We start from the raw sequence: 17140 nt of genomic DNA, 5'->3' as shown, positions 1-17140 counted from the left end.
TTTGTAATATATTATTTTTATTAAACATTAAAAAATAAAGAAAAATCAACATATTATTTTTTTCATTTAGAAAAAGTCAAATATTTTGACTTTTTCTATTCAATAAAAATTTTATAATAAATTATAAAAAAATAGAAAAACAAATTACCTAAAGTCTAAAAGTAAATTGCTTTCAACAAAAAGTTAAAAAAACAAACACCGTTCTAGAGTTTCATTTTTCATTTTGATGCATGCAACCTTAAAATATTTGTAGTAACCACTAAATAGGTACTAACAAAACACAGGCTTAAGTAAAATAAATTATATGTTTTTCACAAAGCGATCATTTTAAGGTCTTAGAAAATCACGATTTGCATACAAATTAGGACTAAAGTTCATACCCTTTACGATAGTGGTTATATATAGTGATTGCTTAGTGTGTGTATATGGAGTTTTGGGTCAAAATAACCCTTCTATGGGAAAAAAAAATTAATTTAATATTTTGCCAAACTTATATTCAAAATGTTTTTTTTATTGCCCCATAGTAGTTATATCATTAAAAAAACAAAATAAAATTGTAATCTAAGTTGAAGTCTTAATCACAAATTAAGCTTTCAATTAAAAAAATGAAATTTTAATTGTCAATTGAGGCTTCTTTTTTATGAAAAGATGATGTAACATTCACGTGATGCGAAAGAAACTACATTAAATATAAGTTTTAAAAGGAGCACGCATATTTTTTTGGTCAAATAGAATATTTTTGACCCAAAATTTGTATATAGATGCAAAGCAGTGGAATACATGGTATCAATGTGAATATTTCGTATGGTAATTAGCATACTAAATGTCACCAAACCATTCCCTATTAACTTATAATACAATCACAATGAACTCATTTTCCAAAAATTACAAAATTCATACACATTCCAAATGTTTGATTTTTTAAAATAAGCTTTTATAACTTTATAAATTTTTACAAAACAACAAAGAATTTCAAATTATCCGTTTATTTTTATTCCAAAATTAATCATGATAAATGTTTTTTCTAAAAATGTAATAACAACAAACTACATATTTGTAATAAATAAATAAATTAAGAAAATGACGTCATTGTCTATTGGGAGGGTAAACCGACGTCGTTTTATTGTACCCTTGAACGAAACGAAGAGGCAATTTTACTGTGTTGCGCACTCCCATCGGACACAGAACGCATCACCATTGTCGTCTTCATCGCACGCAATTCAACAACCCTAACCAACACCAGATCCAAACACCATCGATTCCTCCATTTCCTCCAAGGGGTTAGTCCTTCAATTCCACTCGTTTCCCTCACACTTCTCCGCTCAATTTCTTGGGGTTTTTCATTTTTCAATACATTTGATTGAATACTGTTTTGGTGTTGAATTGAACGAATTCACTATTCTGAAGTGCATATGTTGTTGTTTTTGCAGATCTGGATGTGGGTTATGATCAATTGAGATGTCTGGAGAATATGATTCAGAGCAACCGACTGTAGCGTTGGATTCAGTGGATATTGGAAGCTCAGACGCGGTGGGTGTTGATTTAGATGGGATGTCCGTACAATATTCTGAATCACAGCATGATTCGGCGGCCCAAGTCCCCGCTGACATGGGTGATTCAGCTAATGAGGTACCCACAATCAAATTTAGCTTTTTGTGAAGTTTTTTTTTTTGGTTGCATGAGGTATTGAAGTATATTGATTGTCGTGTGCATGTATATGCATATTTTTCATTTGTATTTGTATGTTGTTGTGTATGTGTATGTGCTAAGTAACACTGAATGCAGGGATCCGAATCTCCGGTGCGGGTGGATTACGTTGACCAAGATGATGATGACGGGGTGTTGGTGAAATTAGATGATGCGGGAAAGGAGGATATGTTTGTTGATGCTCCTGAGGAGTTAACCGCTTATGATGGGAGGAATGTTGATGGAGGGAGATCAGTCCAAGAGTATTCCGATGAAGAGCACATTGCACAGGATGGTCGGCTTCTTGAACTGGGCAATTTGGGGAAAACTGTGGATGAGACAGGAAGTGTTCCACGAGAATATGAGGTTAAATATCTATGGAACTTTGTTTGTTTTAATGAATAAGTTCAGGATTGGTGTTGATTGTAAATGTTATGCAGGAAGAAAGAGAGATGTTGGGGAAAGAACTTGCTAGTCTTCACCACCAGCTCAAGGCTCTGACAGTTCAGCTGCAATTGCCGGGTGGAAATGATGGTGGGTTGGTTGATTTTCTTCATACATCAGAAAGGGGAGGAAGTGAGGATAATAAACCAGTGTTTGATACCCCCTTAAGTGAGATGATAAATGAGTGCTCTATGTTTGTTAGAGGTGCTTTGGAAGAACGGTTACAGACAGAAGGCACAATTAGAGAACTCCATGCAATTCTAGTTATGAAGGATCAAGAGATTGAGGATCTCAACAGAAAGGTCAATGAACTTTCTGTATCACATGATGTTGCTTCTCAGGTTGAACTTGAAAAGAACCAGCACATTGAGGGTGCCACAAACAGGATGTTTGCGTCTCTTGGCTCAGTTGTTGATCAAGAAGAATTGTGGGATGATTCAGTTAGTGGAAAAATAACTCATGTTGAGAAAAGTACCACCCAACTAATTGAGAAATATAGCCAGTTCCTTTCTGAAATTGATCTACTTAGGCAGCTTTTGACTGAGACTGGCTCTGATATCAGGGTGCAAGAGGGTTCTGGGACAATTTTTTTTGCTGTCCGGGCTGAGTTGCTAGAGCTCAAAAGAAAGGAAGCAGACTTTGTTGAGAAACTAAACCACTTAGAGGGGGAAAATAGAAAACTGGTTGGACAGCTTGAGAATGACAAAGTGACAGCAGAGATGCTGAGTGCAGAACTTGGAAAAACAAAAATGGAGCTTGAGCAGGAAAAGAATAAATGTGCTAATGCCAAAGAGAAGCTTAGCTTGGCTGTGACAAAAGGGAAGGCATTGGTTCAGCAACGTGATGCACTGAGACAGTCTCTTGCTGATAAAACTAGTGAGCTTGAGAAATGTTTAGTTGATTTGCAAAATAAGTCAAGTGCCTTAGAGGCTGCTGAACTGAGCAAGGAGGAGTTGGCCAAAAGTGAAAGTCTGGCATCTTCTCTTCAGCAAGAACTTTCATGGAAGAATGCAATTGTGGAGAAGTTTGAAGAAGTCCTGTCTGGGACCAGTAGAAATGAGGAGCTTCAATCAACGGATATCTTAGAGAAACTTGGATGGCTCATGGATGAGAGAAATGTACTGAAGACTGTTTCCTTGGAATTCCACAAATTGAGGGATGCCTTATCTTTGATTGATCTACCAGAAACTATTTCATCTTCAGACTTGGAATCTCAAGTCCGTTGGCTTGGGGAATCGTTTTACCAGGCCAGAGATGAAATAAATAAATTACAAGACGAAATTTCTAGGACTAGGGAAGCAGCACAAAATGAGGTTGACCGGTTGACCACATCTCTTTTGGCAGAGATACAGGAAAAAGATTATCTTCAAAAGGAATTGGAAGATCTAACATTCAGTCATGAAAAAATTACTGAACGAGAGCAGCAAATTTCATCAGAGAAACATCACATGGTGAGGGCATTGCTGGATGCTTCTGGAATTACAATGGACAATGAAGAAGGGATCCATGAGCCTTCTTCTGATGTGACCATGCTCATAGACAGATGCTTGGGGAAGATAAAAGAACAAAGTGAGACCTCCGTTGAATCTGCTCGTGCTGATGAAGAAATGTTTGAAAGAATTCGAAGTCTCTTATATGTAAGAGATCAGGAGTTGACGCTTTGTAAGGAAATATTAGAAGAAGAGATGCCGATGAGGTTGGAAGTGAGTAATTTGACGGATAAGTTAAGAGTGGTATCCCAAGAACTTGTAGCACTCAAAGCTAAAAAGAGTTCTTTGCAGAAAGATCTGGATCGATCTGAGGAGAAATTAGCTCTACTGAGGGAAAAGTTATCCTTGGCAGTTAAGAAAGGCAAGGGACTGGTTCAAGAACGGGAAAACTTGAAACAACTTCTGGATGAAAAGAATAAGGAAATTGAGAAGTTAAAGCTGGAGTTGCAGCAGCAAGAGTCTGCATTTGGTGACTACAGGGGTCAGATTGATAAATTATCTGCTGATGTGGAACGCATTCCAAAGTTGGAGGCTGATCTTTTTGCTTTAAAAGACCGAAGGGAACAAGAGCAGGAAAGCTTGAAATTTCTTTTGGATGAAAAGAATAATGAAATTGAAAAGTTAAAGCTTGATTTGCAGCAGCTGGAATCTGCATTTGGTGACCACAGGGATCAAGTTGATAGATTGTCCACTGATCTGGAACGCATCCCAGGATTGGAGGCTGATGTTGTGGCTATAAAAGATCAGAGGGATCAATTGGAGCAGTTCTTAGTGGAGAGCAATAACATATTACAGAGAGTAATCGAGTCTATCGATGGTATTGTTGTGCCTGGTGGTTTAGTTTTTGAAGAACCTGTAGCGAAGGTGAAATGGCTTGCAGCTTACTTTAATGAATGTGAAGTTGCTAAGACACATGCAGAGCAAGAGCTGGATAAAGTGAGAGAGGAAACCAGTACTCTTTCCAGCAAGTTAGCTGAAGCCTACACAACTATAAAATCACAGGAAGATGCTTTGTTAGTTGCAGAAGAAAACATTTCTAGGCTTGCTGAAGACAAGAAGGAAATTGAAGTTGGTAAGACGAATGTTGAACAAGAGTTACAGAAAGCAGTAGAGGAAGCTGCTTTGCAGGCTAGCAAGTTTGCTGAGGTTTGTTCCGCCCATACCTCCCTTGAAGATGCGTTAGCAATTGCAGAAAAGAATCTTTCTGCTGTAATGAATGAGAAAGAGGATGCTCAAGCTACTAGAGCTGCTGCTGAGACAGAACTAGAGAAAGTGAAACAGGAAGTTGCTTTTCAGTCCAACAGAGTGGAAGAGGCCTATGCAACTATAAAATCAATTGAAGGTGCACTTGCCCATGCTGAAGCCAATGTTGCTTTGCTAGCAGAAGAAATGAATGTTGCACAAGTTGATAGAGCCAATTTGGTTGATGAGCTAAGAAAGGTCAAAGAGGAAGCTGCTTCCCAGGCTATAGAGCTGGCAGATGTGTATACCACTGTAAAGTCATTGGAAGGCACCTTATCGAAGGCAGAGAATAGTATTGCTGAACTTGTTGATGGGAAAAAGGTGGTTGAACAGGAGAATTTAGTGCTTAATTCCAGGTTAAATGCATGTATGGAAGAGTTGGCTGGAACACATGGCAGCTTAGAAAGCAGGTCTGTGGAGCTCTTTGGTCACCTTAATGATCTTCAGATGCTTTTGAAGGATGAAACTCTATTATCCTCACTGAAACGAACCTTTGAGAAAAAATTTGAGAGCCTGAAAGACATGGACTCTGTTCTCAAGAACATAAGGGAACTTCTTATTGAGAAGGTTTCTGAACAATTGGGAAATAATCCTTTTGTGGAGGTAATATCAAAATTTTCTTGTTTAGTATTGAATATTTGTATGTTTGTGTGTGCCTGTATGTTTGAGCTGTATTTGTGTGCATTTACATTCTGTCTTGTGCTCTTCTGAAATTTTACCTCTTCTTCTCAGTAATTTTTTTAGTTCTGTTTTTGAATGTATTAAAGTGATTAAATGACTAATTAAACAATCAGATTTGTTGGTAAGGATAAAAATCATTTCACTCATAATTATTGATGACACAAAATTTTGAATACATGGGCATGAACGATCATGGTGTTTTTTTTTTTTTCTCCTGAAAACAGCTGATACTTTCACGTTTTGGTTCTGTTAGTTTCTGGTGTTAAGTTTTTGGTTCTGTTCACTCTGTGTTATGTGCATCTCTCTATTTCTGTCTCCTCTGTTCCTATGTGTGGTTATGTGTCTTATAATAAAAAATTTCAAAATTGCAACTTATTTAGCTCTGGGCTAATCTTCATGCAACTTTTCTCTGACCAGCTCCTTTTTTCCTCTAAAAATGCCAGGAAGATTCCTCTGCTTCAAAGCGTTTCTCAGATGGCCTTGATGGTATTGTGAATGTTGGAATGGCTAATGATGAGGCAAATCCTGCGGATGGCAATGATATCTCTTCATATTTTAGAAAGACAGTGGATGCATTCCATTCTAGAAACACAATTCTTGCAGATAAGATTGAAGGCTTCTCCACTTCTATGGATGGATTTATTGCAGTTCTTTTGCAGAAGTTACAGGCAACGAGGGATGAAGTAATAGTTGTGCTTGACCACGTGGAATCACTGAAACAGAAAATGAAGAATATGGAAATGCAAAAACAGGCCCAAGAGAATACAGTGACCATGTTAGAAAATGATATTGGGATTTTACTCTCTGCTTGTACTGATGCTAATCAAGAATTACAGCTTGAATTTGAGAACAATCTACCAAAACTGAGCTCTGTCCCTGAGTTGGAAAGTTCTAATTGGAGCCAGCTCACATTTATGGGAGAAAGAGATGCAGCAGAGCATCAACAAAGGATTGATAGCAGTAAATATGCAAAGACAGCAGAACAGTTGTCAGTTGCTACTAGAAAAGTTCAAACTCTGATTCAAATGTTTGAGAATGCAAGGAATGTGTCAGCCACCACCATTAAAGATTTGCAAAATGAATTGGATGAAATGAGAACAACTTCTGAAAAAGCCATAGAAGAGAGGGATATAAACCAAAAAAGAGTTTCCAAGTTGGAGGCTGATGCAGAAGCATTACAAAACCAATGCAACGACATGAAGCTTAGACTAGAAGATTATCAGGAAATAGAGGAGAAATTGAAGGCAAGAGAAGCAGAATTTTCATCATTCTCCAATCAGGTTTTGATGAAAGAACAAGGTACATCAATCATTTAGTCTTGTTAAGCCTATTACTTTGTTTTTTTCATTAATCGCTTTAGTCTTAATACTCTGTCTATGTATGTTGTTCCAGAGGTAGAAGGTTCTCTCCTGTCAGCATCCCAAGTGAAGGCTCTCTTTGACAAGATAGATGAGATTAAAATCCCTTTTGCAGAGTCAGAAGCAGAAGAATTGGAGCCCCCAAATGCAGTTCATGTAAAGAAGCTGTTTCATGTAATTGACTGTGTTACTGAGTTGCAGCATCAGATGAATTTATTGTCTCATGAAAAAGAAGAGCTGCAGTCAACACTTGCGACACAGGTTTTTGAAATTGAACATCTGAGGAATGATAAGCAGGACTCAGAAAAGTTGAAAAATGATTTGTATGAACTGGAATTAAGTCTGGAGAAAATCATCCAGAAGTTGGGGGGTAATGATTTAGTTGGAGACAAGAAATCTGCTGGAGTGATGGAACTATTGACGGTATTAGAAAAGCTGGCTATGGATATAATCCTGGAATCTGAAAATTCAAAATCCAAAGCCCAGGAACTTGGTGCCAAGTTGCTTGGGGGTCAAAAGGTTGTGGATGAATTATCAACCAAGGTCAAATTACTTGAAGATTCAATTCATGCTAGGGCATCTCCACCAGAGGCAGTCCAGGAAAGGGGCATCTTTGAAGCACCCTCAGTGCCGTCTGGATCAGAAATATCTGAAATTGAAGATGTGGTAAATATTGTTTTACATGTTCCCTGTTATAATTTCTTCTTGTACATGATGTTTATCACCAAATTCTTTTGCTCTGAAATCTGATGCATATTCATTGGCTCACCTTTTTTCTCTTATTTTCACCTTTCTTTTGTTATGCACCTGTAAAAAGTTGATTTGATCCGGTTGTCTTATGCATCATTTACTGTGTGCATGTGTGTATGTATGTATGTATGTATGTATATATATATATATATAATTTTCGCTGAATTCCAAGGAGTATCGGCATCCAATTTTGAGAATGCCTATTCAAATTTCATTTTATCTTTATCTCCCCATATTTTGTTTCTTTCACTGTTGCGATGATTTTGGACCTTTTCCTCTTTTTAATCCATGTTATATTCTTGGTATGTAGACGCTAGTGATACCTTTGTATTCCTTCATAGTTAATGGAACTTTTTCTTGGTTGTCTTTTAGACAAAAATTAGGCATATCATATTAGTTGCAGGATGCTTTCTTATTCAAGCAATTGATTTTTCATTAATGACTTAAATTACTAAAGCTCCTTTGATAGTTTGGATCTTGACTGGATCAGTCTTTCATTTCGTTTGTCAACTCACAACCATGCTTGACAGCTCATGGACTTCCATTAACCATGTTGGATGATTGTCTGATTTGATCATGTGCCATGCAATCCTCTATCTTTAGGTTGCCCTGATAAGAGCAACACACTTCTGTTCCATACAGAGTCCAATTTTCATGCTAAGCCCATTGTGGGAACCTTGTGGCTCATGTATTTACCTCTGTGCTCTTAGATCTAGTTCCTTTCATTTAACAAATATAAATCCACAGATGCTTCATGTCACCCTTCCCAGACCTCACTTGATGGGACATATGCTGGGTAATTGCTTTTTCAATTGTCATATTACAACTCTTTCTACTGTTTATTTATGGTCTGGTCTGATGGCTGATTGGGGCTTTTCCTTGATATTAATACATGCCAACATGTAAAGTTAAGATGATTCTCAAGTAGGTGAGGTGATCCATACATGATAGATTTGCTTATAAGCATGTGCTTATGTACATGTTCCTTATGCTTGCCCTTCCAAATTCTGCTCTCACGTGAATTTTAATGTTCTCTAGCTGCATTCTTAAAGCTATAGCCTTCTAATGCTATGCAGGGACCACTTGGGACGAATACAGTATCACCTGTCCCATCAGCTGCTCACGTGAGAACTCTGCGGAAGGGATCAACTGACCACCTTGCACTAAATATTGATTCAGAATCTGATCATTTAATCAAGGAAGAAACAGATGAAGATAAAGGTTTGCTGTTTAAGAGCTTCCACATTTCCTAAGCAGTACCAGTGCTTAGGTGACTTACATTAAGCTTTGATTTTGCAGGTCATGTATTCAAGTCTCTTAACACATCAGGGTTCATCCCGAAACAAGGAAAGATGATTGCAGATCGAATTGATGGAATTTGGTAACCACTAAACTGTCTGCTTAAGTTCTGCTACATTTCCTTTTCTGTTAAACAACCTGCAGATCGCATCTTTAAGAACATAGACTCAGAAAATTATACTTAATGAGAGCAAAACCAGATGGTGGAAGATTGAACAAGGTTTTAATTGTTACCACTTGCCACTAATGCTCACCATTGTTCTTGTAAGACTCAGATCATAAGCTTTAGTTTCATATTAAGGCAATTATCTGAAAAAAAAAATGAAGAATGTTATTGGGTAAATAAGTGGGCGTAGACTGCATTTCACCAGATGGGCACTTGTCAAGGTCTAAGTCATTTTCCAATCTATGCAGGGTATCTGGTGGCCGAGTTCTGATGAGTCGTCCAAGAGCAAGGCTAGGCCTCATTGCCTATTGGCTCTTCTTGCACATATGGCTTCTGGGCACCATTTTGTAACCAAGCCTGACCATCTTCCCTCTGGAAAACACCCACACGATTTATCTTGTACCATAGATACATGTTTTCTCCATTTGTCCCAGCTTACATAGTTCTGTCCAATACCGTCCATATTCATAAATTTGTTACCCTTGTTCTCTGAACGTTTTAGGGTTTCAGAGAATCCAGTCCTCCATAATGTTCCATATTTTCCATCTTTTTGTTCCCAATTGGAATATTTAACTATAGATTAATACAAGATAGTTGAACACTGAATCCAGCTTTGAAATGATACTATTCCTTCATTTCTTTGTATTCTGGATCTGTTGTCTTCTTTGATTTTCGAAATGAAGGTATATTGAGATTGGTAGAAATGCCATGTATGAGAGATGACATGTTGGGAGGCAAGCAAATATGATGATGCAGACTACAGAGATTATAATGGAGTTGTTATCATGTGAGGCTTCATGCTTCCTTGCAGCATTCAGTAATTTCAGTTCCAAATTTGTAAGGCCCTTTTAACAGTTGCAAACTGATTTTTAGGTGATAAAAAGCCATCCATACACTCTAATGAAAAAAATTATAAAATAGGAACTCAAATTTAGAAAATATAATTTACATGCACTTATTTAAATATATTTAACATTTCATACATTTTTTGGATAAAGTTACCACCTTTAAGTACTTTAAGTATTACCTTTTAATGATATAAATATTATATTTGACTATCTTAATTACTACATGTGATTATTCTATTTATTACCTTTGATCAATGAAAAAACTTATGTTTTGTAAATATTTTTATAAGAGGGCGTGGAAACACAATTTTTTTTTTTTTTCATATATATAGATAAACTTTTTTTATTAAAAAAATTATTTTATAGTTTTAAAAATCACTTTTAAATATCTCAATTATTTTAAATAATTTTTTAATACAATTCTATAAAAGTTATTATTGTTTTTTCATTTTATAAATAAAAAAAGCGAGTGGATTCAAAAGGAAGAGTTTTCAAAGAGCTTGTTTAGTAACTCTTTTTGAAAACAATTTTTAAAAACTGTTTTACGATATTTTGTAAAATAAAAGTCTTTTTGAAAACTTAAAATGTTTTTAATAATTTTTATTATATTTTTTAAATAATTTTTATATTTAGTATTTTATTTTTAATCATTTTACATGTTTGTATAATTATTTTTTAAAACAATCCTTAAAAAACAAGTAAAAGTAATAAATAACAACTAAAAAAATGTTATTTGAAAACATCATATTTTTGTTTTTAAAAATAAAAAATAAAAAATAGTTTTTTGTTGTCAAATTTTCCTCTATTTTTATTATAAATAATATAAAATTGTTTTCGAAAATAGTTCTAAAAACGCCAAATTAGATGTCCAATTTAGAAAAGCAAGAAAAAGGAGAAAGACAAACCAATTTAGGTGCCAAATATTTTGTTTTTCATAATTTAGAAAAGCAATAAAATGGAGAAAACAACCCATTGGCTACTATCATAAACATGAAGGGGGGGGCCTAAAATGAAGCAGATAAAAATGAAGGAGGAAGAAGAATTGCCCAAAATACCCTAGAAACATGTGGCTCTTTTTTCTTTCTTTTTTATTTTAATTTAAAAAAACATTCATGTATTCATTTCGTTTGGGTTCTTGCCAAAAGTCCTCTAGTTATGGGTTTGCTCCCTGCAAACTGTCATGTAAATGGAATTGGAACTCACTCACCATGGCCAATGTCTGCTTTCATGGGTTAGTCCTCTCGATGCTATCTACGTTCTTATAATCTTTTGTGGGTTTCTACTTTCATGAGTTAGTTCTCTCAATGCTCTCTGCTTTCTTATCATCTTTTGTGGGTTTCTCTTAGTTTCCATTGCTTCACCCTCTAACCCCAATTATTTTCATTTTCTTTTGGTTCCTTTCAGTAATTCCCTATTAACCAATTCAGAAAAAAAGATGTTATTGCTTGGATGTTGAGCTTAAACAAATGTATAAACCCTTGTTTCTTGATTTGGGGGTGTGTTTAAGCAAGACTGGATATGGTTTTCTCACTACAAACAGTTGCTGCATCAAACTTAACTATGTAAAAGTGTAACTGGAATTCACCCACGTTGGGTAATCTCTATTTTCATATGTTAGTCCCATCAATGCTCTCTGTGTTCTTAATAGCCTTTCTGGGTTGATCTCAGTTTCTATCGTTTCGTCCTCTTAACTAATTATTTCTTTTGTTCATTCTTTCTTTTTGGTCTCCCAGTAACCAAATTCAAGAAATGGCAGTATATATATATATATATATATATATATATATATATATATATATATACTTTTTTCTTTTTCTTTTTCTTTTTGGTTTGTGTGTCCATGTTAGATTGGATATGGTTTCTGCAAGAGTTAAAATTGTCCTTGTTTCCTATATCCAATACTCTCTTGTTACTTGTGCAGTACTTTATTTTTCTCTACAATTACACATGGTTTTTTTAGTAGCTTGCTTCTTGCCAAGGATGCACTAACTATATGGGCAATAATAATGAGGTTCAAAAAATGATATGGATATATTGATTAATATATGTGTAAGTTTTGACATATTCTTAATTGTTTTTCAGGATTTTGATGAGATATATATCTGGGGTTATTCTTGTTGATCATTCATTTATATTGGAGATATTGCTAGATATGAATTATTTAGATACTTAATACCTTGCTTCTCGCTCTAATTGTGAAAACTGGTCACATTTGATTAGGTAGGAAGTTAATTGGCCTCCATGACAAGCAGAAGATTTTACCTACCACATTTTTCTGTGTAAGATTCCCAATTTCATCACTTTTCCAAATTCCAGAAATATTTTCCTTGGAACTGGAATAGGGAGCCGCTTCCACTATGTAATTGCTTTTCTAGGCTAGTGGTTGCATAATTGAATTAAATTCAATTTGACTGGAAATCCATATGAACAAATCCATAATATAAGCAGGATTTTTTAATTCCACAGAGTTAGAATTCCAAAAACAAGTTTACAAAACCAAAGCACAGTGCCTTTCTTTCACCTCTTTTAGAGCCTGTCTTTTTATCTTTGTTCTGCAGGGCCTTGGAGGTAAAATAAAGGCTTTTGCAAGTCGCAACTCTGTGAAGAAATTGAGAAAAGACAGACAAGCACGTAAAAATTTAACTTTACAAACTAATAAGATTGCACCCAATGAAGATAATGGGCTGGAAGATAGGTTTCCATCAGAAGATGATAGTGTTCCAGATAACAAGAAGGTGTCCCCTATTGATAATTTGGCTGCACAAGGCTCAATCACCATCCCTTCCAGGGGTGCTGTGCTTCAGGCTTGCACTGTCACTTCTGGGTTGATAGCTGCTTTGGGTATAATCATTCGACAGGTAGGATTCCCTTTCGTTCATTTCTAGGTCTGGTGTTCTGTATTTCTTAGTCATACTGGAGAACCATAAGCCAACTAGTCACTGTTAAATTCATCCCTTAGGTTCTAACTAGTGCTTATAATTAATATGTTAATGAAATATATTTACATCCTTGTGCTTTACCACTTAGCCGAATGATCGAACATTTGGTTTTGAACGTGATGTCTTCTCCACTTATATTTGAAGCACTTTATATATCCATGTTTCTAGTATTTACTTTCAGATATGTCAGCATTTATTTTAGTCTGTTACTCTTTTCAATTTGTTGATCATTCCTGTTCCACCAGACTTACTCATGAAACTGAAGCGTGAAAATACACTTTGACCTGTATAGCGGTTCTAATTTCTTCTTGTGATTTGGTATTGAACGAGAAGATTTTCTCAAATTCATTTTAAATGAGACAAAAAAAAAAAAGGTGAGAAATTAAGGGTTTGTTTGGTAAATGTTTTCGAAGTAGTTTTATGTTGTCTAGAACAAAAAAAAATTAGAAAAACATGTTTGACAACAAAAAATAGAAAATAAAGTGTTTTTAGAGAACATCTTTTAGTTGTTTAAGTTATTTTCACTTGTTTTATGAGGGTTGTTTTAAAAATAATTATACAAATATGGAAAGTGATTAAAATATTGCATATTAAATTTGTTTTTAAAAACATTGAAAATAAATTAATAACATTTCAAGTTCACAAACATATATTTTTTCTACAAATCATTATAGAACAATTTTTAAAAACTGTTTTTCAAAACTATTTTTTAAAATAGTTACCAAATAGGGTCTAAACTACTAATTTTCCTAGATACCTCTAATTAATCATAGGTATGATATTATGTTAAACTACCAACTTTCCTAAAAGCATGAGCTGTTAGGATGTGAACCCACAAGGCATATTAGGAAAATCAAAAGCATTTTTCTTTACATGGTAAACTATTTGAATTTAAATTCTCTTTCCTAATTATAATTTACAGGTGTCTCATACTGCATCAATTGAAGGATTGCCAATTCTTGATTGCTCTATGGAAGTATCATGTATGAATCTCCATGCTGATTTACCTTTTCCTGCATCGAAGTTTTATTACTATTTTTCTCTCTTTTTGATGATAATTAAGATTCTTCCTGCAATTTCATGTATGTAGTGACACCCTGTGATTGAAACTTTCCACATTAGTCAAGGATTATATATATATATAAAATGTTGGAAAAACTGAACAGATAGGTGACATGATAAATCTAGCCATTTGGCGTGCAAAGTTGTCCTATGACCTATGTTGGTATCCGAATGTAGTTGATGAAGCATTAGAATATCATGAATAGGATGCCAAGTGCCATTCAAGCAGTATGATACTGGGCCTCAATGTCCACATTACTACAATATTGAATAGTGGGTACCATCTCATTGTATATCTGCTACTTAATGACATGGACTAGGAAGGCAGCTCTTTGCCTAGCTTTAACATTGTTCATACATATGTTGCCATCAATCCAATCCTTGGTGTACATTGCATATGTCCAAGCCAGCTCATCTCACTTTCTCATGTTGATCTCAGTTGTGGTGCTACCTATAAATCATCATGATGCATTTTGCCCTAGACACTGTTTAATGGTGAAAACTGATGTATGGCTGGTCCCAAATAGTTGAGATAACCCCTAATTGAGTGGAGATGAACTTCACTTAAGAGGCAGCCTTTTGGCTCAACATTAGTGTTGTTCTTTACTCGTGTATTATCTTCATTGACTCGTTGGGAGGAAACAAAAGCATTCAATTTTGAGTTGAAGGATCTGGACATTTCTATGTGTTCTACAGATATTGAAAGTGGATCTCTGATTTTAAAATCTAAGGTAAAAAAAGGGAAAAAAGAATTGCTCTTTGATAAACAAAAAAGGGTTTTTTTAAGAAACCTGTTCGTTAAATTATCAAAATTGCCTCATTTCTTGAAATTTTGGAGAATTCTCTAGTTTATATTGAAGAGACATATTTATCTCAAATGCTGCATGGAAAATTCTGGATAATTTCATCTTCATGTAAAATCGGCTCTCTGTTTTCTCCGTTTTTTCTTCTTTTTTTTTACTTCTCATGGTGCTGACTATAATCAGCTGTTTCATTACCTCAACAAAGTCACTTTTTTTTTTTTTTATGTATTTTTGTTTTGTCTACAGTTGGCTTTGAGATGTGGCATCTTGAGTTAATAGCAGGATTGGTTATAATGGTATCATCATGCCGATTCTTACTACTGAAAACATGGCCAGATTTTGCTGAGTCTAGTGAAGCAGCTAATCAGCAGGTAGCTGTACTCACTTCTTTTGGCGTGGATCTTTAAATTCAACTTGTTCAAGCTTTCCTTTTTTGTGTCTGTCAACTATCTTTTCACTTGTAGATGCATATTCAGTAAAGCGTCTATGGGATGTTTATAGGTTCAAATTAAAATGACCATTTTCTGCTTGTCCTAATAAGTCAGAGCTATAAAAGATATGCCCCTGGTTGCATGTTGCCCATCCTTGCAGCTGCAAGTCTGTTATGGTTCTTTGCTGCTTTATTGAACTCCTGATCTACATTTCCATTTCTGGTGCAGGTCCTTTCTTCACTACAACCTTTGGATTACATGGTTGTAGCATTTCTTCCAGGGATTAGTGAGGTATACATTGCAAAATCTTTTACTTCATTTTCATTCTCTTTTTGTTTTTTTGGTTTTTCAGAATGATATCATGTTACATTCTTATTTTGTGTGGGTTGCCCAGGAGCTCCTTTTCCGTGGTGCATTGCTACCACTTTTTGGAGTTAATTGGAAGAGCGTATTTGTGGTTGCTGCCATTTTTGGTGTTCTTCACTTGGGCGGTGGCAGAAAATATTCTTTTGCAATCTGGTAGCCATCTTCTTGATCAGGAAATCTTTGTGGGAATAAAAATAGAAGTGAATCCCATGAATTGTTTGGTTGATTTAGATACTTTTACAGTTGACTTTGGTTCGAGTCTATATTATGGTTTGTCTTCCCCATTTACCATATCAACCATTTTTGTTTTTCATTATTTTGTTTTGTTTCTCTAAGCACCGAAGAAGATATGTCAGCTTGGATGTTTAATTTAGGTTATTGTTAGGCATATTCACATCCTTCTCATTCACATCCTTCTACAGCCAGTGTTTCCAACCAAGGACTTCAACTTTTGAAAAGTCCCATTTGAATCTATTCCACATTGCAAGTAATGAAGGATCATTATAAACTAGAAACTTAAGGAAGTGTGTGCTGTTGAATCAATTGTCTATAGGAGAAATCAAACTATCTTTCCAGATTATTCAAGAACTGCCTCTGGGTGCAGTTGATATTTGTTTTACTAGAAGGGTGCACAGCCATGATCTAACAATGGACTTGTTTTCAGGGCAACATTTGTCGGGGTTTTGTATGGCTATGCAACAATTGCATCCTCAACCTCATTGTGCCAATGGCTTCTCATGCCATCAACAATCTGATAGGAGGGATATCATGGCGGTACACATCAAAATCATTGGAATAGAAGATGTCAGATGGTTTCAATCTACTCATCTACTTCCAAGTTTGTACCACTTTGACCTTCGAAAACAACGGGTGACAAAAGCTTAGCCTGGACCATATACACAATGTACATTATTCTTGTCTCCAATTACACTTAATACATGTATAACCATTTTTCTGCCCAAAATCTGATATGCAACTATAGATTCGGAACATGCTTGATGAGCAATTTCTAGTACCATCCATCAGTGTCAACACTGTTCATGGCTTGTCGCCATAGTTTTGCTTATTGCTACACTAACGATATTGGATGTTTTCTTGTATAGTTGTATATGCATGCTTCTCTTTTAGGAGATGGAAAACAAAGTCTTAACTCCATGAGTTTCTGGAAGTCACAAAAATTTACACTGGCTGAATCATCAGCAAGGAAGGCAATTGACACTATCTCCCTGTGATCCCTCTGCCATAGCTTGCTCAGAGTGGGACTACCAGGTAACATTCTAACACAGTGCTGCTGATAGAGCCAACTGGGAAGTTGTTGGAGCCTCCTGGAAAACCATTAGCACTATGGTAACAACAACTATGCTGATCGAAAGAGGTTTTTGAAGTTCTCATTCTTCAATATAGCCTTCTAGGGAAGCCCAGCTTTTATCCTAGTTTTCTAATTTTTTATGAATTTCTAGTACATGTATTTTTTCAGATTTTTATGCCATATGCATGCAGATAGATTAGCTTGATTTCACGGACTTGCCTTTCCTAAGTTCACGAGCGGCACTTAAACAACTCACCCGCTCGAAA

At 35.4% G+C, this 17140-nt stretch overlaps 2 protein-coding genes across 2 annotated transcripts; both read left to right on the top strand.

Annotated features, from left to right (window-relative positions):
- The first annotated feature begins 1171 nt into the window (after positions 1–1171).
- LOC117912561 (nucleoprotein TPR) lies at positions 1172–9820 on the top strand. The gene is made up of 9 exons (XM_034827203.1): positions 1172–1280; positions 1431–1629; positions 1786–2052; positions 2127–5465; positions 5987–6842; positions 6936–7567; positions 8728–8872; positions 8951–9032; positions 9365–9820. Exons 2-9 carry the CDS (start codon positions 1459–1461, stop codon positions 9465–9467), a joined length of 5595 nt encoding a protein of 1864 aa, XP_034683094.1. The 5' UTR covers positions 1172–1280; positions 1431–1458; the 3' UTR covers positions 9468–9820.
- A 1261-nt stretch (positions 9821–11081) lies between these two features.
- On the top strand, positions 11082–16665 carry LOC117929625. Its single transcript, XM_034850012.1, is given in 9 exon segments — positions 11082–11195; positions 12185–12243; positions 12523–12822; positions 13826–13886; positions 15015–15139; positions 15428–15490; positions 15594–15718; positions 16230–16276; positions 16279–16665. Coding segments are annotated over 9 exon segments (942 nt in total). The 5' UTR covers positions 11082–11119; the 3' UTR covers positions 16365–16665.
- The last annotated feature ends 475 nt before the right edge of the window (positions 16666–17140 follow it).

Source organism: Vitis riparia, chromosome 1 (genome assembly GCF_004353265.1).
Source record: "Vitis riparia cultivar Riparia Gloire de Montpellier isolate 1030 chromosome 1, EGFV_Vit.rip_1.0, whole genome shotgun sequence".
NCBI lineage: Eukaryota > Viridiplantae > Streptophyta > Magnoliopsida > Vitales > Vitaceae > Vitis > Vitis riparia.
This window is presented reverse-complemented; position numbering and strand designations above follow the sequence as displayed.